This window comes from Sus scrofa, chromosome 9 (genome assembly GCF_000003025.6).
Source record: "Sus scrofa isolate TJ Tabasco breed Duroc chromosome 9, Sscrofa11.1, whole genome shotgun sequence".
Classification (NCBI taxonomy): Eukaryota; Metazoa; Chordata; class Mammalia; order Artiodactyla; family Suidae; genus Sus; species Sus scrofa.
Genome location: NC_010451.4, coordinates 56,962,929 through 56,987,984, shown reverse-complemented (window position 1 = coordinate 56,987,984; position 25,056 = coordinate 56,962,929). Strand labels below are relative to the sequence as shown.

The following is a 25,056-nucleotide window of genomic DNA, read 5'->3' as shown; positions in this document are numbered from 1 at the left end:
CTGCACCACAGCTCCAGCAATGCCTGATCCTTAACCCACTGCACTGGGCCGAGATTGAACCTGTGGCTCCACAGCAACCGAGCCACTGCAGATGGATTCTTAACTCACTCCACCACAGTGGGAACTTCCAGTCTTTTCCTTTTAAATTACCTAAAATATATTCGAGGTGAGTTTCTTGTAGATTTGTTTGAATCATGCAGGGTCGTTCCCCCACCCCACCCCCTCTCTCTTTTAAATCCACTCTGACAGTCTCTGTGTTTTAATTGATGTGTTTAGGCCATTTACATTGAATGTAGCAATGAGTGCAGTTGGGAGATAGGGGCTGCTTTCTTTGCTCCATTCCCCTACTTAAGGAACTTTGGCTACAACACACTAAGAATACTGGGACCCCAGTCATCTATGCCTTGGTTCATGAAGCAGTGGCACCATTCCAGATGAGTCAAGCCTAGAGGACTTGCGGCTGTTCTCTCCTCTCAACCTTTAGCTCCAGAGCTCTTTCTCAAGAGGTTTTGCCTGCAGGGTAAAGCAGACCTTAAAACAGGGTGGTAGTTCCTAGTCTCTTCCCTTAACAACTCACTTTGTTTGCAAAAAGTATGTAGAACTTCAGTGCTGTCAGTGCTCTCAAGAATAGTGGTAGTGTGTTGAAAGTTAATTGGGAGAAGATTGTGCATTTAATGAGTATGCAGCCTAGGTTACTCTACAGGGAGAACCAGGGAGTTATATACCTGGGAGTAGACCTCCTGTCAGAATAGATATGAAGCAGGAATCTCAAACTCTTCCTTCAGAGGAAGAGTTGAATTATTTTGATTGAATTATTTTGTAGAACGATTTAGGTCACTGGGCATTGTTGAAAAATAATAGAGCAATTAGTACTTAAAACTAGGGTGTGTTTTGGGAAAAGGGAAAGATTGCCAGTATCGCTGTAATTCCAGGGTTAACTGTGGATGTACCCAAAGATGCACATCCCTGAGAAGCAGCATCAGAGGGATGTTGTGGGGATTGAGGCGGCAGAGTAGACTTTGTTTAAAGTTAATCCAGCTAGTCACTAAAAAAGTAAACAAGCAAATACAACAAATACCGGAAAGTGGAGTGTGGGATGGTAACTGGAGTCGCTGTAATATGTTATCAAATACGTCTGATTTCCACCAAAATATTATGAAACATGCAGAGAAACAAATTATGAGCCTTGCACTAGAAAAAAAAAAGCAGGCAACATAAAACTGCCTGTTACATCAGTTGTCAGATTTAACAGAAAAAAACTTTGAGAACATTCTAAATATATTCATAGGCCTAAAGGAAAGCATGATTAAATAAGTAAAGGAGGAATTCCCACTATGACACAATGGGATTGGTGGCTTCTCTGGAGCACTGGGACCCAGATTTGATTCCTGTCCTGGCACAGTTTTGATTTAAGGATTCAGCATTGCCACAGCTGCGGCATAGGTCACAGCTGCGATTCAGATCTGATCCCTGGTCCAGGTGACCCCCCAATAAAAACCAGAAAGAGGGCGTAATGACAATTTCACATAAAATAGGGACTATTGGTAGTAATTAGGAATTGTTAAAAAGAGCCAGATGGAAATTCTGTAGTTGAAAAACCGCTGTAACAGGAAAAAAAAATTCACTAAAGGGTCTCAACAGTAGGTTTGGCTGAAGAAGATTAGCAAACTTGAACATAGCACAATAGAGACTGTATAAACCAAAGAACAGAGAGAGGAAACGTGGTTCACCATCTAGTACACTAGCATATATATAATGTAATTAGCGAAAGGAGAAGATACAGGACAAAAAATATTTGAAGAAATAATAGGCAACTTCCTAAGTTTCTTAAAGAACAATAACCTACATATTCAGAAGCCTGTGAACTCCCAAGTAAGATGCAAGGAAATCTACAAACAGACCCATCATAGTAAAAATGCTGAAAATCAAATGAGAACATTTTGGAAGCAGCAAGAGAAAAATAACTTGTTACTTAAAGTGGAACCTCCCAAGTAAGATTAACAGCTGACTTCCTGTCAGACAGGGGAGGCCAGAATGCAGTGTGATAACATATTCAGTGTACTCAGAGAAAGAAACTGTTAACCCAGAATCCTATATTTCTAAAATGAAAGCAAATGATTTTCCCAGATGAACAAAAACTGAATTTCTTGCTAGCAGACTACCTCATAAGAAATACTGAAAGAAGTTCTGAAGTCTGAAAGCAAATGACCCTAGATGGTAATTCAGATACACACACAAAAGAGCACTAGTATAGGTAAATAGGAAATTATAAAAAATGGTAGAAATGGATATTGTTCTTCTCATTAAAAAGCAAGTTAGAAAATAGATACATAATGTAATGGTGGCCCCTATAACATATAGAAATGCAATGAATGTAATATATTTGTCAGTAACAGCACAAAAACAAGAGGGAGCAAAACTGTATTGGACTGCACAAATGACTACAGATGGTAAAGTAGTAATCATAACAGTGTGTTTGTAACAGTATATATAATGTGTATGTTGATAATATTAGTAAAAGGGGGGTAATGTTTCTATGTGTCACTGATACTAAGGTAGTAGAAATCAAAAGCTGATTCTTAAAAGATTTATATGGTAAACTCAAGGAATCACTGAGAATGTAACTCAAAAAAATAGTAGAAATGTCATTTAAAAAGTTTAAATAAAAAAAAGAGTTCCCATCGTGGCACAGTGGTTAACGAATCCGACTAGGAACCATGAGGTTGCGGGTTTGGTCCCTGCCCTTGCTTGGTGGGTTAACGATCCGGCGTTGCCGTGAGCTGTGGTGTAGGTTGCAGATAAGGCTCGGATCCCACGTTGCTGTGGCTCCGGCGTAGGCCGGTGGCTACGGCTCCGATTCGACCCCTAGCCTTGGGAACCTCCATATGCCGCGGGAGCAGCCCAAGAAATAGCAAAAAGACCAAAAAAAAAAAAAGGTTAAATGCTACAGTAGAAAATATTCACTTAATCGCAAAAGAAATCACTACAGGAAGAAGAGAGGGACAAAAAGACCTGAGACATACAGAAGCCAATTGGAATGAATGGCATAAATCCAACTGTATCAATAATAACATAAATGTAACTAAACTATCAAAAGGCAAAGATTATCAAATTGGGTTACAAAAAATAAAAAAACCTAATCTAGCAATATGTTGTCTATAAGAGACACATTTTAGATCCAAAGATAGAGCCTGCTTGAAAAAGAATAGAAAAAAGATGTAAATAGTAACCACAAGAAAGCCAGAGTGGTTGTACTGATAGCAGACAAAATAGACTTTAACAAAAAATGTTACTAAGGACATTTTATAATAATAGGGTCACTTCATCAGGAAGATACAACAATTATTAAGATAAGTGCAGTTATTAACAGAATACTAAAATATGTGAAACAAAAATGGACAAGTGAAGGAAGAGATAGGCAATTTAACATTAATAGTTAGAGACTTCAGTACACCACTTTGAATACTGTATAGACTAGTCAGAATATCAACAGGCAGTAGATTCTCTAAGCCAACTAGACCTAGCAGACAACTATAAAACACTCCACCCAACAATAGAATGTACATTCTGAAGTGTACATGGAACATTGTCCAGTGTAGATCATATACTAGACCATAAAAGAAACTTCAGTAAATCTTCAGAGGTTGAAATCATACTCAGTATGTTCTGAGACCTTAATGGAATGAAATTAGAAATCAATAGGAAAATTTTTGGGAAACTTATAAATGAAAATAAAACACATTCCTAAATAACCTGCAGGTCAAAGAAGGAGTCAAATAGGAAATCAGAAAACATTCTGAGGTGAATGAAAATGAAGATACCACATACCAAAATTTACATAGCTATAACAGTGTTTGGATATTTATAATTGTATATACCTATATTAAGAAAGGAAGATTTCAAATAATCAGCTTTCCCCTTAAAACACTGCAAAAAGAAGAGCAAACTAAACATAAAGCAAGCAGAAGGAAGGAAATAATAAAGATTATAAAAGAATACTATGAACAGTGAACCATCACAGATGAAATTAAGAATACAGTTGCAGAGTTCCCATCGTGGCTCAGTGGTTAACAAATCCGACTAGGAACCATGAGGTTTCGGTTCAATCCCTGGCCTTGCTCAGTGGGTTAAGGAGCCAGCGTTGCTGTGAGCTGTGGTGTAGGTTGCAGGCGAGGCTCAGATCCCACGTTGCTATGGCTCTGGCATAGGCCAGTGGCTACAGTTCCAGTTAGACCCCTAGCCTGGGAACCTCTATATGCCACCAGAGCAGCCCTAGAAAAAGGCAAAAAGATTAAAAAAAAAGACAACCAAGTTAAAAATGGACAAAGGAGTTCCCGTTTTAACTCATGTTTAAGAACTGGATGTAGTGTCAGTGAAGATTCAGGTTCCATCCCTGTGCCTCGCACAGTGGGTTAAGAATCTGGCATTCCGCAAGCTGCAGTGTAGGCCATAGATGGAGCTCAGATCTGTTGTTGCCATGGCTGTGGCATAGGCTGCAGCTGCAATTCTACCCTAGCCTAGGAACTTCCATATGCTGCAGGTGCAGCTGTAAAAAGACAAAAATTTTTTAACAGACAAAGCTTTCAAATAGTTATTTCTCCAAGGATATGCATATAGCCAGTAAGCATATGAAAAGATGTTCAGCATTAGCCAAGAGCTACCACTGGAGTCTTATTCCACTCCTGGAGACATATTTAGAAAAACTATAAGCGTGTCCATACAAAAACTTTTACAAGAATGGTTATAGAAGCATTATTCATAATAGCTAAAATGTGTAAACAACCCAAATGTCCATCAACTGATGAAGAGATAGATAAAATGTGCTACATCTATACAATGGAATATTATCTAGACATAAAAATAAAACTCTGATATTTGCTGGTTTGGATGTGCCTTGAAAACATTATGGTAAGTGAATGAAGCCAACCACTGTTCACAAATTATATGATTCCATTCATATGAGAGGTGTTTTTTGGTTGTCTTTTAGAGGGTTTTTTTGTTGTTTTGTTTTTTTGTTTGTTTTGTCTTTTTAGGGCCACACCCATGGTGTATGGAGGTTCCCAGGCTAGGATGTTGAATTGGAGCTGTAGCCACTGGCCTACACCACACCTCCTGGCAATGCCAGATCCTTAACCCACTGAGCGAGGCCAGGGATCGAACCTGCATCCTCTTGGATACTAGTCAGAATTGTTTCTGCCAAACCACAAGGGAAACTCCACACATGAAAGTTGTGGATACGAAAATTCATAGAAACAGGTTAGTGATTGCTTAGGGCCAGCAGAGAAGTGGAAGGTGAGGTGGAGGGGAGAAGATGGTGGTGATAGCTAATATATCTATAGGGCTTCTTTTTGAGGTATGAAAAGGTCCTAAAATTGGTGATTTTTGTACATGTCTGTGAATATACTCAAGAAACTTTGAATTGTATGCTTTAAAGGAATGAATTGTATGAGATGTGAATTGTAGCTCTGTTATAAAATATATGGCAGTGTTATTGCATTTTAAAATTAATAATTTCTTGATATTTCCCAGCAGTCAATGAAAACTAATTTCCAATTACCCCGTAAGTTTATTCTTTTAAGATCCATAGTTTGACTGGTTTATAAAATCTTTGAAGTTTCTTTTAATCTTTTAAATTCCCCATTTTAGTTCCCCCTTAATCTCGTTTCTGCCTTGCTGGTTTTTTCCCTTTCAACTCTTTTGTCCTGTAATTTCTCACAGTCTAAATGCTGCTTGTATTGCTGTGGTGTAGCTTAACATATTCCTGTTACCTCTGTAATTACTGTGAATTGGTAGTTGGATCTACAGACTTGGTCAGATTTTTGTTCAATCTTTTTGGCTGTGTCTTATTGCTCTTCTTGTGAAGTTATAAACCTTAATGATTAATACCTCTTTATGGGGAGGTGGGATCATGTGCACTACGGGTGTTCTAATTCTAATGTTCCTTCTTCAGTTATTAGCTGGGATAGTTCTCTAAAGAGAAACCTTTCATGTTCTATTTGATTACTTAGAAATATCATTTGTATTGGAAAGGCAAGGTAAACACTTTATTCTTTCCTCTTTTTTAATTTTTATTTATTTATTTTTCAGCCACACCTGCAGCAGAGGGAAGTTCTCAGGCTAGGGTCTAATCGGAGCTGCAGCTGCAGGCCTACACCACAGCTCACAACAATGCTGGATCCTTAACCCACTGAGCAAGGCCAGAGATTAAACCTGCATCCTCATGGATACTAGTTGGGTTCTTAACCTGCCTAACCACTGCAGAAACTGCCTTTCCTCTTTTTAAAAACCAGTTTTTAAAATAACTTCTTGGGAGTTCTCGTTGTGGCACAGTGGAAACAAATCCAACTAGGAACCATGAGGTTTCGGGTTCGATCACTGGCCTCGCTCAGTGGGTTGAGGATCCGGCATTGCCGTGAGCTGTGGTGTAGGTCGCAGACATGGCTTGGATCTGATGTTGCTGTGGCTGTGGCGTAGGCCAGTGGCTATAGCTCTGATTAGACCCCTAGCCTGGGAACCTCCATGCTGTGGGTGCGGCTCTAAAAAGACACAAAAAAAATCTTTTTGGTTCATTAGCATGGTGATGGATTGGCTTTATTTTTGTTTCTGGTGTCATATGAATTCATGAATTTAAACGTATTTCACTGTTTCAGTTTATTCAGTTTTTTTTGCCATTGGGAACCTCCTCAAAGTGACTTGCATTTTGGCATATCCCTAATGATCTTTGATAGCTTTTTTGCATATAGCTGGAAGGCGATATAGGGAGCCATGATTTCTTTTAGTGGGAAATGGAACTGGAAGCTAGTCTGGGTGCTGGGGATATTCATTGCCAAAGAGTAACTACGTTAGGAGTTCATATTGATGCTTTTAATTCAAACTCAAATTCAGAATGTAACTATCTTCACCTTTAACTACTGATAATGGATATAGGCCCTTTATATAACCAGACCAGATAGAAATTTCACGACATATATTTATCCATTCATTTATTTCAGTGCCTATTTTGTGTGTACTATGTTGAAAATTGGAAAGGTTCAAAATATAATTTAGACACTGTATTTTCACTGAATCCTTTTGCTGTTCACCCATTCCAATCTTCTTACACCTTGCCTTTCTGCCCATGCTCCTGACGCATTCTTTAGATTTATCCGTGACTTAAAACCCAATACCTAACCTGTCCATGGACTCCGGACCAAAATGGGCAACTTTATATAAATTTACTCTAGGATATTCCTCTCAGAAGTATTTCAAATCCAGTGTGCCTAAAACCAAAATACTTATTTTCGTTCATCACTAACCCCTACCCAATTCAGCTCTTCATCTTTCATTATCTTGTTTGATGAAAACACTGTCCACTCAGCCATCCATGTCAGAAAGCTAGGGTTACATTGTTCTCTCCTAGCTACCCCCGCCTCCATCCTTAATGCAAAATCATGCCCAGGTGGTTTTACCTCCTAAATTTTTCAGATTTATGCTTTGTCCTCACTGCCACTGACTTAATTCAATTTTATCTTATCCTACACTTGCACTGCTATAACAGCCACTCTATATTGCCACCACATGTAGCTATAAATACCCTACTCCCCAGTGACTACCAGTGCCTATCATAAGGTCCTAGGTCCTTAGCTTTGGCATAAACAGAAGCGGCCTAGAACAAAACAGTGTTCCAAATCTCAATTTCCTCTGTAAAGTCAGGTTATTATCAGCTTACCTTGTATGAGATAACGTATCTAAAGGTCCTAGTATAGGTTGGCAACGCAATTATCTCAGTTCAATTTTAGCATAATTAAAATCTTGTCAGTGTTATTTGGAAAGTTAGTGTCCAGTTTTGAGATGTGGCTAGATATTTAAAATTTTTATTAAATATCACCTTTCGCATCCACCCAAATTAGTTTCAGGATTATCAGTCTCTCATTACTTTAATCATCTGAGGCAGCCACCTAACTATATATGCTGAGCTACTCTGTTTTAATCTCATATCCTCTGATAATTTTTATCAGCTAATCTTTAAATCAAAATAGACATATTCAAAATGTGCTGTGTCATAAAAAAGACATTTTGAAATTTGATCTCCATTTCATTTTATTCACACTTTTTCCAGGGTAATAATAGTAGCTAACATTTATTGAATGTTTACTTTATGCCAGGAATTGTGCTAATTCATTCATTTTGGCTATCGAAAGTGTAATTTCCATTCCTGTTAACATATGAGAAAACTGAAGCATAGAGAGATGAAGTAATTTAAGTTTGAATGAGTGAATGGTAAATGGAAGAGTCAGAATTCAGAACCTAAGATTTGTCTAACTTAAACCATTCTGTTATGACAAAGATTTTTCAACTCAACTGCAAAACAAAATCAGAACTTTTTCTCCTAAAGTATATGTTATTTAGCAACTCCCACTTTCATAAATGTGTATATACTACTTAAGTGATTCTGAATTAAAGAGATGGGAAGGAAATTTTTTGACTTACTAGCTCAAATTGCAAACTGTTACAAAATACATTTTTATTACTTGTGAGTGCTGCATAAATTCTACATTAGTAATTTGAATTAAATATTTACTCAAGAGGAGTTCCTGTCGTGGCGCAGTGGTTAACGAATCCGACTAGGAACCATGAGGTTGCAGGTTCGGTCCCTGCCCTTGCTCAGTGGGTTAACGATCCGGCGTTGCCGTGAGCTGTGGTGTAGGTTGCAGACGCGGCTCAGATCCCGCATTGCTGTGGCTCTGGTGTAGGCTGGTGGCCACAGCTCCAATTAGACCCCTAGCCTAGGAACCTCCATATGCCGCAGGAGCGGCCCAAGAAATAGCAAAAAGACCAAAAAAAAAAAAAAAATTTACTCAAGAATTTTAAATGAGTTCCAAATGTGTAACTACACACATACATATTCATCTACATGCGTATGGAGAGAGGTTTTTTTTTTTTTTTTTTAATAGAATTATCTAATTTAAAAATTTCAAAGTTCCCATTCTGGCTCAACGGGTTAAGGACCCAAAATAGTCTCCAGAAGGATGTGGGTTCTACCCCTTGGCCTCGCTCAGTGGGTTCATTGCTGCAAGCTGGGGCATAGGTCACAGATGTGGCTCGGGTTTGGTGTTGCTGTGGCGTAGGCTTGCAGCTGCAGCTCCAATTCAACCCTACCCTGGGAACTTTCACATGCTGTAGATGTGGCCATTAAAAGAAAAAAATCAGGTTATACTTTCTGGTTTTTGTATTGTCCATATTTATGACTTTTTCAAATAACATGGTGTCATGCCACTTTGCAACATGTATGTATGTTACTGCAGTATTTCCAGATTATGTATGTCCATGTAATTTTTTATTGTAGAATATATCATGAAACAAAGTTTTCACAGACACATTATGTTAATAAATTCACGTAATAAATAAATGGCATACAAGGCATTTCCCAGTCTAATCTTCATCTTTTGCCCGTTCTATTCCTCCATCTATCAGACTTTGTACCATAAGTGTGAACAAACAACGCTTTATGGAAAGTATTCAGAATCCATTTTCCACCGTCCATTTAAATTTATCTTATGGGGATAGTACTCCTTCTAACTCCTTGAAGGGCAAGTTTTAATAACTTCTGGTCACTTTCAGGGAATAGAAATATTATTTTCAAGAATTAATCATCTTCATTGAGTAAAGGGTTATCGTCCTTGCCCACCTCATGCCTGTTACAGGTCTGTAGTGGAAATTGAGTTTCATTTGGCTTCTTTTTTCTTTCTGTTTTTCTCCGCTGCCCTTTTATTCCTTTTCATTTGCTGATTGGTTTTTTGGGCACTCCAGGATTGGGAGAGGCAAGGATTGAGTAGGAAAAATGTCTTTAGCAGTAGCAGCAACCAGTGTTTATGGAGCATTTATTTCATGCTAAGTACTGTTAAAAGCACTTTACGTGTATTAGGCCAGTTAATCCCTCAGAACTCTGAGGTGGGTTCTATTGTTTCACTGCTAAAGAAATTAAGGTAGTTTGGTGACTTGGCTAAAGTCCCACAGCTTTAATGGCAGTACTGGAATTTACACCAACTTTGGGCGTTGCGCTTGTATACTGTTAGGGAATGGTAAGCATTCTTCCTAGTCTTGACCAGAGTTTAAATTGGACTCATACCCTTTAGATTTTTTCCATAGACCTGAAACAAAGGGCAAACCTGCCTCAGTGCCTTTCCCTTCAGAGGAATAGAAGGAAATGGGAGAGGCTTTGAAACTCATAGCACATTGATCACTCTCCACAAAAATCCTTTTTTTTTTTTTTCCGGTCTTTTTAGGGCTGCACCTGCAGCATATGGAAGTTCCCAGGCTAAGGGTAGAATCGGAGCTGTAGCTGCTGGCATACACCACAGCTCACAGCAACACTGGATCCTTAACCCACTGAAGGAGGTCAGTGATTGAACTCATGTCCTAAAGGACATTAGTCAGGTTTGTTAACCACTGAGCCACGACGGGAATGCCAAAAAATCCTTTTCTCATATTTAACTCTTTGAATGTCGAAGGTGGGTCTAAACCAAGGTTGAAAAATGTTTTCCACTACCTCCTTGCATAGGGGGCCTTGCACCTCACTTTGGAATGTAGTGTCTTTTGTTTGGGACTTCCACCCAAACCAAGATTGAAATGTTTTCAACACATGTTCTCCAGATATACTATTTTAATTTCTTGCCTTCACACCTTTGTTCATGCAAATGGTACCTGGATTATGAGTATCACTTGCTTGGAGGCATATTCCTCCCTGATCCATGTGATCTCAAACTAAATGCTCATGATTGGGCTTTTAAAAGAAGAAGCCAGTTTACTGGGGTAGGGTAAATGAACAAAAAACTATATAAATACAGCCTTTTTTTTTTTTTTTTTTTTTCATGAGCCTGAGCCTCGCAGAAGTTATCGGGCCAGGAATCAAATGTGCACCACAGTAGCAACCCATGCCACAGCAGTGACAATGCCAGATCCTTAACTGATGGAGCCACCCAGGAATTCCCACAAATATTCCCCTTTTTTCCCCCCTTTTCATCTCACTTCTGAGAGAAAAATCAGCAAATATGTTAAGTGGTAATTTAGTTAGACCAGTCCTAGCTGCCTAGTCTCTTATGATTACTGGTCTTTAGGAAAGTATATGGAGCAGGTTTATATTTGAAAAATTATCTCTGATATGGTCAAGGCAGTTATTTTCAGTGGCCTTACCTGGCTGTCTGAGTATAAGGCTTTATCTTGTTTATCCTTTCTATCATGTTATCATATGGAGGAGAATTTGATTATTTTGTCTTCTCAGAATATTCAGTGAATTTTTTATATTTATTCAGCTGGAAATCTTTAGGATGTCTTCTCCTTCACATACTCATTTACCTCCAAAGAACATTCAAAAGGGATGTTCATGTAATGGATTGATGTTGGAACCTCTGCATGCGCACATTTAGAATAACTTACCGTGCCCATTCACAGCAGTTAGCCAGTGCATTACACATACCATGCAGGGGGCAGATCAGAATGGTGAGCACTTGCTGAGATCACGTGAGGTCCCACGAGAGCCTGGAACTCCCACCTGCTTTATCATCCAGCAAAGTTCTACTTTCATTGGGTCCTGTCCTCATGATGCCCTCTGTCTTGCACAGAGTTAAATTTTCCATTCTCGGCTTTCACATAGCACTGTGTACTCTTAATTAGGCACATGTGTCGTCTGCATAAAGACTGTAAGCTTATTGAATTCAAGGACCTGTTTTATTTGTACTTGTGTTCCTTTCTTTTCATAATAAAGTTCCTCAATCTGATAAGTCAATTATTGAATTAAGTTTTCAATACTGTAAACAAAGTCAGTAGTATGATTTGCTGTCAGAATACCTAGTTTTGTCTTACTAATATTTGTGTAGAAAAGGGAGGTAGAAATAGTGAAATTATTAGGCTCAAGTTATAATCCTACCATAGCTGTCACATTGTGTATAATTCTAGGAACCAGTCTTAAATATGGGAAGTGGAGATTGTTCAGAGTACTCTGGGTAACAAGGATTTCAGTAAGATTTGAAGGATCACTTGGGGGTAAGGGATGTTTAGCTTAAAGAAATGAGAAACCCATAGGGAAGAGTGGAATGTGACTGCCATCTTTGGTCTTTGAAAGCTTTTTCAAGTGGAAGGAAAAGGTAAGCCTACTCTGTATGACTTTGCGATTTGAACCAAGAGGAACTGAAATCCCAAGGTTTTGAAGCAATATGCTGCTTTTTAAAAGAAAAAATGTGCAAAAAGAAGGGGAATAAACAACTCATGTTCTGGAGTTCCCATCATGGCTCAGTGGTTAATGAATCCGACTAGGAACCATGAGGTTGTGGGTTCGGGTTCCATCCCTGTCCTTGCTCAGTGGGTTAAGGATCCGGCATTGCCAAGAGCTGTAGGTTGCAGACACGGCTCAGACCTGGCGTTGCTGTGACTCTGGCGTAGGCCGGCGGCTGCAGCTCCAATTAAACCCATAGCCTGGGAACCTCCATATGCCGCAGGAGTAGCCCAAGAAATGGCAAAAAGACAAAAAAAAAAAAAAAAAAAAAAACCTCATGTTCTACTAGTGATTCCCTTAAATATGGTGGAAGCTGTCATGTGTGCATACAGACATTTTTCTGTGTACAGTTTCAGAAGGATCATGGCCCTCATTGGGAATTCATGAATCTCTAGTTAAAACATGTTCTCCTGCTGAGTATGTGTATGTGTACAAATATACACTTACATGTATTTATTTCGCAAAGATGAATGCTATATATTCTGTATATTCTTTTTGTCACATTTTTTCACTAGATACGTAATAGCCGCTATTGAATGTTAACTCTACATCGGAAATGTACATTCATTTAATATTCAGAAACACATGTTTTTCCAGGCTAATTAAATATTCGTCATCTTTAACATCATTTTTAACTACTGGCTATATTCTTAAGGCGTTTGAAATCTTCCTTATTCAAAAATAATTTCACAGAAAGTACTTCTCCCAAGTTTGCTTTGCTTTGCATTTATTTCAGTACTTTTTAATCTTAGGTGAAATAATTGATATGCATAGCTGTATGTTTTTGTTTTGGAAAAGTACTGTGATCTAAGAGTGAGAAGTCCCAGATCTTAGCTTAGATTGTCATTTGTTAGTCTCTCAGCTTCTCTGAGTATTAGTTCTCTTATCTTTATCAAAGGGCTAATACAAGCCTCCCTGACCTCACACAGAGGGTCTGAAAAGAGTTTGGGGGAAAGTACTGTTAAAAACTAAAATATTATTTGATTTGTTAAATTAAAAGTATTTAATAATGACAGATTTTTTTACTTTTTTTTTTTTTGGTCTTTTTTGCCATTTCTTTGGGCCACTCCCGCAGCTTATGGAGGTTCCCAGGCTAGGGGTCGAATTGGAGCTGTAGCCACTGGCCTATGCCAGAGCCGCAGCAACGCGGATCCGAGCCAAGTCTGCAACCTACACCACAGCTCACGGCAACGACGGATCCTTAACCCACTGAACAAGGGCAGGGACCGAACCCACAACCTCATGGTTCCTGGTCGGATTTGTTAACCACTGCGCCACGACAGGAACTCCCTACATTTTTAATATATGTAATCTGGTAAAGGTAAACCAACTGTCTTTTTAAAGGGGAAATCCAGTCATTTGGCTGATTACTAAACATTGTTTTGTAAGTTTACTTCCAAAAAGGTTGTTTATTATGCTAGTAATATAAGTAGCAGTGCTCTTTATCTGTTGAACATTGACAAAATGTCAAATTGTTTCATTTAGTTCTTAAAACAACCTTGGAGGAATTGTTGGAGAAATGAAGCAGGCTATCACTTTTTAAAACTTAGACTCTTGACCACCTGTATTTACTCACTTTTTATCCTAAAAGAGGCAGGATAATGCATTGAGGCTGCAAGTGTAGGTTCTATAGCCAGCCTGAATGGTTTTAAACTCTGGGTCTGCTACTAAATAACTTTCTGACTTCAGCAAGGTAGTTAACCCTTTTCTATTAAACAGGGATAGTAATACACTTATTGATAGAGACATTATGACAATCAAATTATCAAATGTGAAGCATTTAGAACAGTATCTGGCACATAGTCATCTGTAATTGTCATTATTTGCAAACTACTATTATTTAAAACTATGTAGCTAGCTCATTAACACATTAGCTCACAGACTCCTTACTGGACAGTTTAGGGGACATGTAAGGAATGTATTTTAAGATATTTCTTACCTTGAACTTTCTTTCTCACTACCATTTTTCAGCATTTTTATTAGCATAGTGGCCCTTTTGTTTCAACTACTTAAACCATCCATTAATGTTTATTTTATGTATTTTTTTAGGACATTTCTGGTTCATTTGCATCTTTGACAGCATCTGTAGAAGAGGAAGGAAAAGATGGGTGTGAAAACATTTACTCATAGCTCCTCTTCTCACAGCCAGGAAATGCTTGGAAAGCTAAACATGCTGCGAAATGATGGACATTTTTGTGATATCACTATTCGTGTCCAGGACAAAATCTTCCGGGCACATAAGGTGGTACTAGCAGCTTGCAGTGATTTCTTTCGCACCAAACTTGTAGGCCAAGCAGAGGATGAGAACAAGAATGTGTTGGATTTGCATCATGTTACAGTGACTGGCTTTATACCCCTCTTAGAATATGCTTATACAGCCACTCTGTCAATTAACACAGAAAATATCATTGATGTTCTAGCTGCAGCCAGCTATATGCAAATGTTCAGTGTTGCTAGTACCTGCTCGGAATTCATGAAATCAAGCATTTTATGGAATACACCCAACAGCCAACCAGAAAAGAGTCTAGATGCTGGACAAGAAAATAACTCTAACTGCAATTTTACGTCTCGAGATGGAAGCATTTCTCCAGTGTCTTCAGAGTGCAGTGTGGTAGAAAGAACCATTCCTGTCTGTCGAGAATCCCGGAGAAAGCGCAAAAGCTACATTGTTATGTCTCCTGAAAGTCCTGTAAAGTGTAGCACACAAACAAGTTCTCCCCAGGTTTTGAATTCTTCAGCTTCCTACTCAGAAAATAGAAATCAGCCAGTTGACTCTTCTCTAGCTTTTCCCTGGACTTTTCCTTTTGGAATTGATCGAAGGATTCAGCCTGATAAGGTTAAGCAAGCAGAAGGTACCCGGACTTTAGAATTACCTGGGCCATCTGAGACAGGTAGAAGAATGCCCGATTATGTGACTTGTGAGAGCACAAAAACTGCCTTGCCTCTGGGTACCGAGGAAGATGTCCGGGTCAAAGTTGAAAGGTTAAGTGATGAGGAGGTCCATGAGGAAGTATCCCAGCCTGTCAGTGCATCTCAGAGCTCACTGAGTGATCAGCAAACAGTGCCAGGAAGTGAACAAGTTCAAGAGGACCTTCTGATTAGTCCACAGTCTTCCTCTATAGGTATAGTGTCTTATGTGTTTTCCATGATGCTAACAAGTCATATCAAGCATTTTTAAGTGCTTGTTTGATAAAAGTTTTGTGCTGTATCCTGTAGGAAATAGAAGAAGAATAAAACACAGTAACTGGATTTTTGTAGATGCTGTTAGTACTACAGTTTTTTTGTTTGTTTGTTTAGTGCTACAAATTTTTTTTGACAAATTAGACATTGGGAAAGAAAGATGATATTTTAACAATATCTGGTGGAACTTATATGATAGCACAATTCTTATGTATATGAATTGTGACTTACTTTCAATAACAAAAAAAAAATACCAGTTTAAAAAAATCCAGTTAGAGAGTTCCCACTGTGGCAAAATTTGGTTAAGGGTCAGGCATTGTTATTGCAGTGGCTCGGATCCAGTTCCTGATCTGGGAACTTGCACATGCCATGAGCATGGCCCAAAAAAAAAAATCCAGTTAGTGTTTTATTCTTTATTAAGAAGAGTTCCTTGGTGGCTCAGCAAGTTAAGGATCCGGCAGTGTCACTGCTGTGGAATGGATTTAGTCCCTGGCCCTGGAACTTCTGCATGCTGTGGGTACAACCGAAAAAAAAAATATATATATACATATATATATTGAAAACTTACTGTGTGCCAAACTTAGGGATATATGATGAAAAAGACATATACTGCCTGCATCTGAGCAGTTAATAGTCTAATTGAGGAAGCAGATGAGTAAATCAACAGCACTAAGCTAGAGGTATGAACAAAGTGTCACAGGTTCACAAAGGAAAAAGCAAGTTAACACTGTATATTTGTGCTGGATCTTAATAATTAGGAGTTTGCTCAGTTGAGGGAATGACATTTCTTTGAAAATGTATAAAAGCACAGAGGTATGGAAGAACATGTATGGTAAAGCAGTGAATTCAGTGTACGATGATGTGAATAAAGCATGAGAACCTACAAGTATAGAAAATAATGGGAGAAAAGAAAATGAGCAGTTGACAGCAGTGTTGTGAAAAGCCTTGAACACTAGTTTCAGTTAGGATTACATTCAACTACATATAGTAGAATCTCTTTAAAGTGGCTTAAACCAAACAGCATCTTTATTTTTATTGCATAAAGTGTTTATAAGTTGGAAGTCCAGGACTGGTACAGTGGCTTTACAATGTAAGCAGTGACCTAGGCTCCTTATATTTTTATAATCCACCGCCCTCAGTTTGTCACCCATATACTTTATGGGTGACTAGATTTTTGCTTCATTCTTAGCCTTATATTCTAAAAAGGGGTAGTGCTTGTATCAGGAAAGACAAATGTTCCCAGAAGTCCCCCCAAAACTTCTGCCAAATTATGTCGCTTGGTCTTTCCTAGCTACAAGGGAATCTGGGGATACACATATTAGTTGGGTATGTAACTGCCTCAAATAAAGTTAGAGGAGATTGGCTATTATTATATGCAACTAGCAATGTCTATCACAGCTAGGCCAGGTAAGCTTGAATTTTATCCTACTGGTAATAAGGAGTCTGCCTTAAAGGGACTGAAAAGTAAAACATTTACAGATATTTTAGGAAAATAAATTTGATATTGGTATGCAAGGAAGTTGACTAAGGAGAGATAGTTATAGTAATAGTAATACCAGTTATAGTAATCTTTATATGAATCAAGATGCTTAGAGTAAAACTAAAGAAAACAGATATTAAGAGACTTTGTAGTAGTTCCCGTCATGGCTGAGCGGGTTAAGAACCCAACTAGCATCCATGAGGACGTGAGTTCGATCCCTGGCCTCGATCAGTGGGTTAGGAATCCAGCGTTGCAGTGAGCTGTGGCATAGGTGCAGACTCAGCCCCAGTCCCTCATTGCTGTGGCTATGGCATAGGCTGGCAGCTGCAGCTCCAATTCGACTCCTGGTTTGGAAATTTCCGTATGCCGCAGGTGCAGCCCTTAAAAAAAGAGAGGGAGACTTTGTAAAGGAAGAATCATTACCACCTGATGATATTGAATATATGGATTGAGGGAATAGGAAGAGGCAGGGTACCTGGATGACTAGGAAAATAGTGATAACATCTTATGTTCATTGATTCTAAGTCAGTTTTTTGTATTATGTATGAATTCAGATGTCTTATAATTAATAATCTTTAGTTTTTCTTTTTAAATGGTATAAAACATAATGCTAATCATATAATGGATAGGAATCTGTTAAATGTAATAACAGCAATGTGAAAAACTAGTGGGTTGGTTCTGTGTGAACCATGCTTGGGTTCACACATCATCATGCCCCATAGCAGCTGAAAGGCAGGGTGGGTGAGCTAAAACTGAAGAGGACCAGGTTGGGGCTTTTAACAGTAATGATTGACTCTCAACAGGGAGATTTGTATGTAAGAGCAAAAACCAAAGAACTGATCCTTGAGAAGTATCTATATCCAGGGAGAGAAGAAAAGCCAACGAAGATTAGAAAGATTAGAAATCAAAAAAAAAAAAAAGGGGGGGGGGAGTTCCCGTCGTGGCGCAGTGGTTAACGAATCCGACTAGGAACCATGAGGTTGCGGGTTCGGTCCCTGCCCTTGCTCAGTGGGTTAATGATCCGGCGTTGCCGTGAGCTGTGGTGTAGGTTGCAGACGCGGCTCGGATCCTGCGTTGCTGTGCCTCTGGCGTAGGCTGGTGGCTACAGTTCCGATTGGACCCCTAGCCTGGGAACCTCCATATGCTGCGGGAGCGGCCCAAGAAATAGCAAACAACAACAACAACAACAACAAAAGACAAAAAAAAAAAAAAAGGAAATTCAGTTTTTTTGTATATATATCTGCCATTAAAAAAAGTGATCATTGGCGTTCCCATTGTGGCTCAGTGGGTTAAGAACCCAACATAGTGTCCATGAGTAGTGAGGTTCAATCCCTGCCCTCACTCAGTGGGTTAAGGATCCAGTGTTGCTGCATAGGTCAAAGATGCAGCTCAGGAGTTCCCATCATGGCTCAGTGGTTAACGAATCTGACTAGGAACCGTGAGGTTGTGGGTTCTCTCCCTGGCCTTGCTCAGTGGGTTAAGGATCCGGCCTTGCCGTGAGCTGTGATGTGGGTTGCAGATACGGCTCAGATTCCACATTGCTGTGGCTCTGGCTATAGGCTGGCAGCTACAGCTCCAATTTGACCCCTAGGCTGGGAACCTCCACATGCCGCGGGAGCAGCCCTAGAAATGGCGCAAAAAAAAAAAAAAAAAAAAAGATGCAGCTCAGATTTGGCATTGCTGTGGCTGTGGCGTAGGCCTGCAGCTGCAGCTCCAGTTCAACCCCTAGCCCAGGATCTTTCATATGCCATAGTGCAGCCCTAAAAAGAAAAAAACTTATCAGACACAACTTAGAATAGATTTACAAGGAGATCCTGCTGAATAGCATTGAGAACTATGTCTAGATACTCATGTTGCAACAGAAGAAAGGGTGGGGGAAAAATGTAATTGTAATGTATACATGTAAGGATAACCTGACCCCCTTGCTGTACAGTGGGAAGATAAAAAAAAAAAAAGAAAAAAAAATTTACAGGCAGCTGAGGGTTAGAGCTGCAGCCTGAAATCAGAAGGTAGTGCTCACCTGCCTTTTCTGGGAGATAAAAAATCTAAATGATTTTGTTCCTCTATTTCCCCAACTGTAAAGTGGGTTTTCCTGGCTTGGAATGGTGCTTGCATATAAAATACAGAATCTGAAGTTCCCGTTGTGGCTCAGGGATTAACGAATCTAACCGGTATCCATGAGGACCAGGTTCAATCCCTGGCCTCACTCAGTGGATTAAGGATCCAGCATTGCTGTGGTGTAGGTTTCAGATGTGGCTCAGATCTAGCGTTGCTGTGGCTATGGAGTAGGCCAATAGCTACAGCTTACAGCTCCAATTCCACCCCTAGCCTGGGAACTTCCATATGCTACAGTTGTGGCAGTAAAAATAAAATGAATTTTTTTTAAAATAAAACATAATAGTGTATGCTATAGTGGTTTCTAATATATGCACAGTTGTTTAATCATCCCCACAATCATAAGTTTACATTTTTATCACCCCAGAAAGAAACCCCCATACCCTTTTGCAATGACTCCCTCCTAATCCCACCCCTAGTCCCAGGTAGCTACTAATATACTGTATCTGGATATTTCATATAAGTGGGATCATGCAGTATGTAGTCTTTTCTGACTGACTTCTGTCACTTTACCTAATAGTTTCAAGGTCCATGTATGTCATACCTTGTAAAGTTTTGAAATGTTTTTGCCAGTCGGAGATCTGAACTCAGCCTCTCTCAAAAGACCTTGTTCTAGGAATACAAAATAAACCCAACACTGAAAGACTTCAGTAAGATAGATGAGCTCGATTCAACATGAACTTACTTACCTCCCAGCTAAGGGCTTGTTCCACTTCCGAAGGAATTTTAGATATGTACTCTGTTATCCAGGTTCCCAGTGCAAGACAGTAAGAACTTCAGCTGAATCTCCATGAGTTCTTCATTTCTTTCAGCGCCCTGTTACAGCAGAGACCACCAGGAGCATACTTGTATTTAAACAAGTTGAGTTCTGTGCCCATTTGCAATATGGGAGATCCCCACAGTATGGCTCTTTAGGGCTTCTCACGAAGAGGGTGTTAGAAAGGACTTACTAGAGGAAATGGGTTTGTTAGGTGATTTCAGGGAGGATTAAAGGAGATGAGGTTTGCTTTGTGACTGGTGACGTCATAAAGTGTAGCGAACTCTATGACTGAGAATCTCAACAGATATCTAGGAATGCAGACCAAAGTGAGCCTAAAGCGGCAGGGACTTCCATTAGCCAGAAAGGGGAGGTTTGGTATTTTTGTGATTGCCCAATGACCTTGTTTTTGTGGTTTTTAAAAAATTGTGGGGAGTTCCTGTCGTGGCTCAGTGGAAACGGATCAGACCATATCCATGAAAATGCGGGTTTGACCCCTGGTCCTGCTCAGTGGTTTAAGGATCCAGCATTGCCAGGAGCTGTGGTGTAAGCTGACAGCTGTAGCTCTGATTTGATCTCTAGCCTGGGAACACCATATGCTGCAGGTGCAGCCCTAAAAAGCGAAAGAAAGAAAAAGAAAGGAAGGAAAAGAAAGGAGGGAGAGAGAGAAAAACAAAGTTGTGTGTTTGAGGTCAGTCACACCTAAGTGTCAGTATCAGGCTAGTTCCTCTTTCTCAAGTATGAAATGAGATATTATGCTTAAAGCAGCAGCTGGTACGTGGTAAAAGCTCTGTAGTAGACAACCATTGTAATTATTTTTCACCACCAGAAGGGGCTCTGTGTCTTAAGTACTTTAAGTACAGTGGTTAGTGAAAACAGGACTCAGATTGATGGAACAGAAACTATCCTCCAGCACTCTTAATTGTGGAAGGGATTATCTTCCTTATCTCCCCTGATAAGGTAGACCTTAATGTTTAAGTCTGATTCTGTAAGTCAGCTTTACTGATTTCATAAGACAGAAGCTTCTGTTTAGAATTCTTAGCCCTCATTACCACCAAGAGCAGAATCCCTACAGTTTAGAAAGGAAATATCATTTTAATAATTTAAGAAACATCACTGTCGGAGTTCCCATTGTGGCACAGTGGTTAACGAATCCGACTAGGAACTAGGTTGCGGGTTCAATCCCTGGCCTTGCTCAGTGGGTTAAGGATCCAGCATTGCCATGAGCTGTGGTGTAGGTTGCAGACACAGCTTGGATCCCACGTTGCTGTGGCTCTGGCGTAGGTCTGTGGCTACAGCTCCGATTAGACTCCTAATATGCTGGGAACCTCCTTATGCTGCAGGAACAGCCCAAGAAATGGCAAAAAGACAAAAAAAAGAGAAAGAAAGGAAAAGAAACATCACTGTCACCTCAGGAAATTAACATCCTTCCTATTAAATCAGTTCAATTAAAATTCCAATTAATATGATTGTGTTGTCCTGAGCAGAAACCATTGCGTCAGGAAAAAAAGTTTACAAGATTTATTTTTGCTAATAGTTGCATAGATGATAAAACACTGTGGGTTTTAATGTCCACAGTATGGATAGATTTCTAAAAGTCTGTTTTAACTCCTAATTTAGCTTGGAGTGGTTTTTATTTTTAGCTTTTGGTATATTTGCCATGGACAAGAGGAGAGTTCCCTTTGTTTTACTTTCCATGCATACTCTCCATTAAATTAAGGATCTAGAGGCCAAGGTTTAGATATTTTAGAATGTGGAAATAGATTTGTTTTAAGAGGGACCATCTGCTAGATATATCTTGTACATTTTAGTTCTTTTTGACCAGCTTTTAAAGCAAACTCTTGATAGATAATAATAGAATCAATCCAAAGCATGGTGGGTTTTATTTCTACCTCATCATGACCACACCCCCTCCTAAAAGTATTATAGCTTGCCTGATGGTCAAATGTCAGATCAGTCTTCCTGGCCTGCCCTAATCACACCTTCAGGCTTTTTTTTTTTTTTTTTTGCAAGTCTTTACCTATAAGCTTTAATGTTGCCAGAATTCTGAACAACTGCAGACTACTATAAAGTAGAAGTGTGTGTGTGTGTGTGTGTGTGTGTGTGTGTGTGTGTGTGTCCATGGTAACCAGGTCTAAATATTGGGATTTATCCAGTTTTATCCTAGGGCAAATTGAAATGTTATTGTTTAGTTCCCTTTAAGGAAAAAAAGGACAGTGGGAAGATATTGACAAGTGAACAACTTTTTCTTTTTTTATTTCTGGGGGGTTTTTGTTTGTTTTTTACTTTTCTTAGCCATACCCCTGATATGGTAGTTTCCAGGCCAGGGATCAGACCCTGTCGCAAGCTGCTGCAGTGACAACACCAGATCCGGGGTTGGGAGGTGGGGCAGGGGGAAGATAATAATAGAGGTGCACTGGGGGATGAGTGTAAACGCATAAAGTCTTGTCTCCTTTCAAAAATCTCTATCAGGAGTTCCCTTCGTGGCTCAGTGGTTAACAAATCCGACTAGGAACCGTGGGGTCGAAGTCCAATCCCTGGCCTTGCTCAGTGGGTTAAGGATCCAGCATTGCCGTGAGCTGTGGTGTAGGTCGCATACGTGGCTCGGATCCCGAATTGCTGAAGCTGTGGTGTGGGCCAGCGGCTACAGCTACGATTAGACCCCTAGCCTGGGAACCTCCACATGCCACGAGAACGGCCCTAGAAAAGGCAAAAAGACCAAAAAAAAGAAAAAAAAAAAAAAAAACCACCTCTATCAGTGTATTGGAACACAATGTAAGAACTGATGTTCATGATAATTGCCATGAATCATCAAGAAACAAGAAAGAAATCACATTTAGTATTCTTTATTTATTTATTTTACCTGCTACCTGAGCACCACTTAGTCCAGTAAGCTGGCATATAAATTAACCATTACAGAGACTGTGGTGGAGACTACAGATGTAGAAGAGGGTGAAGATTATGGACAGTACAAACATAGGTTCGATCGAAGTCCTGAAAGGAGAAAAGTAAATGGCCAAGAATTTTCCAGGATTGACAAAAAGACAACAGACCAAAGATGAGAGGCCAGCAAATCCCAAACTGTAATAATAAAAAGAAACACAAACCTAGACACATTATAGAGAAAATTCCAAAAAAAAATTTAATGACAGCTTACCTTCAGAAAAAGATGACTTTTTTTTTTTTTTTTGGCTTTTTGGGGCCGCACCCGCAGCATGTGGAGGTTCCAGGCTAGGGGTGGAATCAGAGCTGCAGCCGCTGGCCTACACTACAGCTCACAGCAACACCAGATCCTTAACCCACTGAGCGAGGCCAGGGATTGAACCCGCACTTCGTCGTTCCTAGTCGGATTTGTTTCTACTGCACCACGACAGGAACTCCAAAATATGACCTTTTAATAACATTAGAAAGCAATGGAATGATATCCTCAATGTGGTAATTACGAAAATGGCTATCAATGTCTACACAAAGTGAAAATATCTTTCAAGAATAAAGCTGAAATAAAGACATTTCTCAGAGTTCCAGTCATGGCTCAGCAGAAATGAATCTGACTAGTATCCATAAGGAAGCAGGTTCAATCCTTGGCCTCGCTCAGTGGGTTAAGTATCTGGCATGGCCAGGAGCTGTGGTGTAGGTTGCAGACGAGGCTTAGATCTGGCATGGCTGTGGCTGTGCTGTAGGCCAGTGGCTACAGCTCCAATTCAACCCCTGGCCTGGGAACTTCCATATGCTGCAGGTGCGGCCCTAAAACAAAAAAAATTCTCAAAGAAAAACAGAAGCCAGCAGAATATCTTTACTAAAGAAATGCTTAAGATAAACTTCAGGTAAAGTGAACATAGATGGAAGATCTAAAATACACAAAAGAATGAAGAGCAAAGAAAGGTAAACATCTGAACAAACATTGTTTATATGAAAAAGTAGAAAAAGTAGAGACTTTATCAAAATAAAGAAGTAAAACGTCAGGCACTGATTTATAAAATGCAGAATGGGAGTGTATGGGACATGAAAAGTGATCTAAGATCCTTCTGTCGTCTAGGAGAAAGTAAGAATTTTGTTTAGACTTGGTAAGTTAGTATGTGTCTAATTTCCAAAGCAACCAGCAAAATCAATGGGGGAAAAACTGTGTAGTTTCCATACTAGTAGAATGAACATGGAATGATTATTATCACTTATATTCAACAAGTTGATTTTAAAATATATAGAAAAATACAAAAGGCCAGGAATAATCAAGATGTTCTGGAAGCAAATGAATAAAGTGAAAGGGTTTGCTTGAGCTAATAGTGAGATTGATTATAAAGCTATAGTAACTGGGAGTTCTCTGGTGGCCTAGCAGCTACAGATCTAGTGTTGTCACTGCTGTGGCAAGTGTTTAGTCCCTTGCCTGGGAACTCTTGCATGCAGTGGATGAGCCAAAAAAAAAAAAAAGGCTAGCAGATGGAACTAGTAGAGAATTTAGAAACAGACCCATGCATTTAGAGCACTGCAGAGCTGAGAAGAAGAAGAAAAAAAAATCTTCAGTAAGTTTTTTCCGTCACAAAAATCAGCTCCAGGTAGGTGAAAGAAAAGACCTAAATGTCCGGGGCAGAACAAGTTTTTCATAAGATAATTTGAAATAGAGAGGGATATTTAAAAGCACGCCCCAGGAGTTCCCATCGTGGCTCAGTGGAAACAATCTGACTAATAACCATGAGAACGCAGGTTCGATCTCTGGCCTCAATCAGTGGGTTAAGGATCAGGTGTTGTGGTGTGCTATGGTGTAGGCCAATAGTTACAGCTCCGATTCGACCCCTAGCCTCCATATGTCATGGTGTGGGCCTAAAAAAATAAAAATTAAAAAAAGTTGTGTGTACAGTAAGTTGTATATCATAATAGTTTATGTTTGAAATGTTCTACTTTCTAAAATTTATATCAAAGAAATACTTCTAAAAGAATTAAGTATTAGTGTAATGCTATTTTACTTATGAAAGTAAAATATTACAGAACACTACTTTTGTCTAATAATTTAGGTTATAGACATTAGATATTCAGTTCAGAGGCTTGCAGATAGAACTTGCGGTGTATATCTTAGCTTATCTATTACAAAGTATTAACCGCTGTCTTCTTTCCTTTATTCACAGGTTCAGTAGATGAAGGCGTCACCGAAGGGTTACCTACACTTCAAAGCACTTCTAGTACCAATGCTCATGCAGACGATGATGATAGGTTAGTATTGACGTAGTACATAGTTTTCTTGTGAGTGCTGTGCTTGTAACTCTAAATCCAAGCATTTCATCT

The 25,056-nt window shown here is 39.4% G+C and overlaps 1 protein-coding gene across 6 annotated transcripts in view; it reads left to right on the top strand.

Annotated features, from left to right (window-relative positions):
• ZBTB44 (zinc finger and BTB domain containing 44) overlaps positions 1–25,056 on the top strand; it is a 71,659-nt gene that overhangs the window by 30,819 nt on the left and 15,784 nt on the right. For all 6 annotated transcript variants that reach the window (XM_003130080.5, XM_005667511.3, XM_013979571.2 and 3 more), the window contains exons 2-3: positions 14,300–15,372; positions 24,900–24,984. In XM_003130080.5, the coding sequence (XP_003130128.1) occupies positions 14,355–15,372; positions 24,900–24,984 (1,103 nt within the window). In that variant the 5' untranslated portion in view covers positions 14,300–14,354. The remainder of the gene's footprint in view (positions 1–14,299; positions 15,373–24,899; positions 24,985–25,056) is intronic.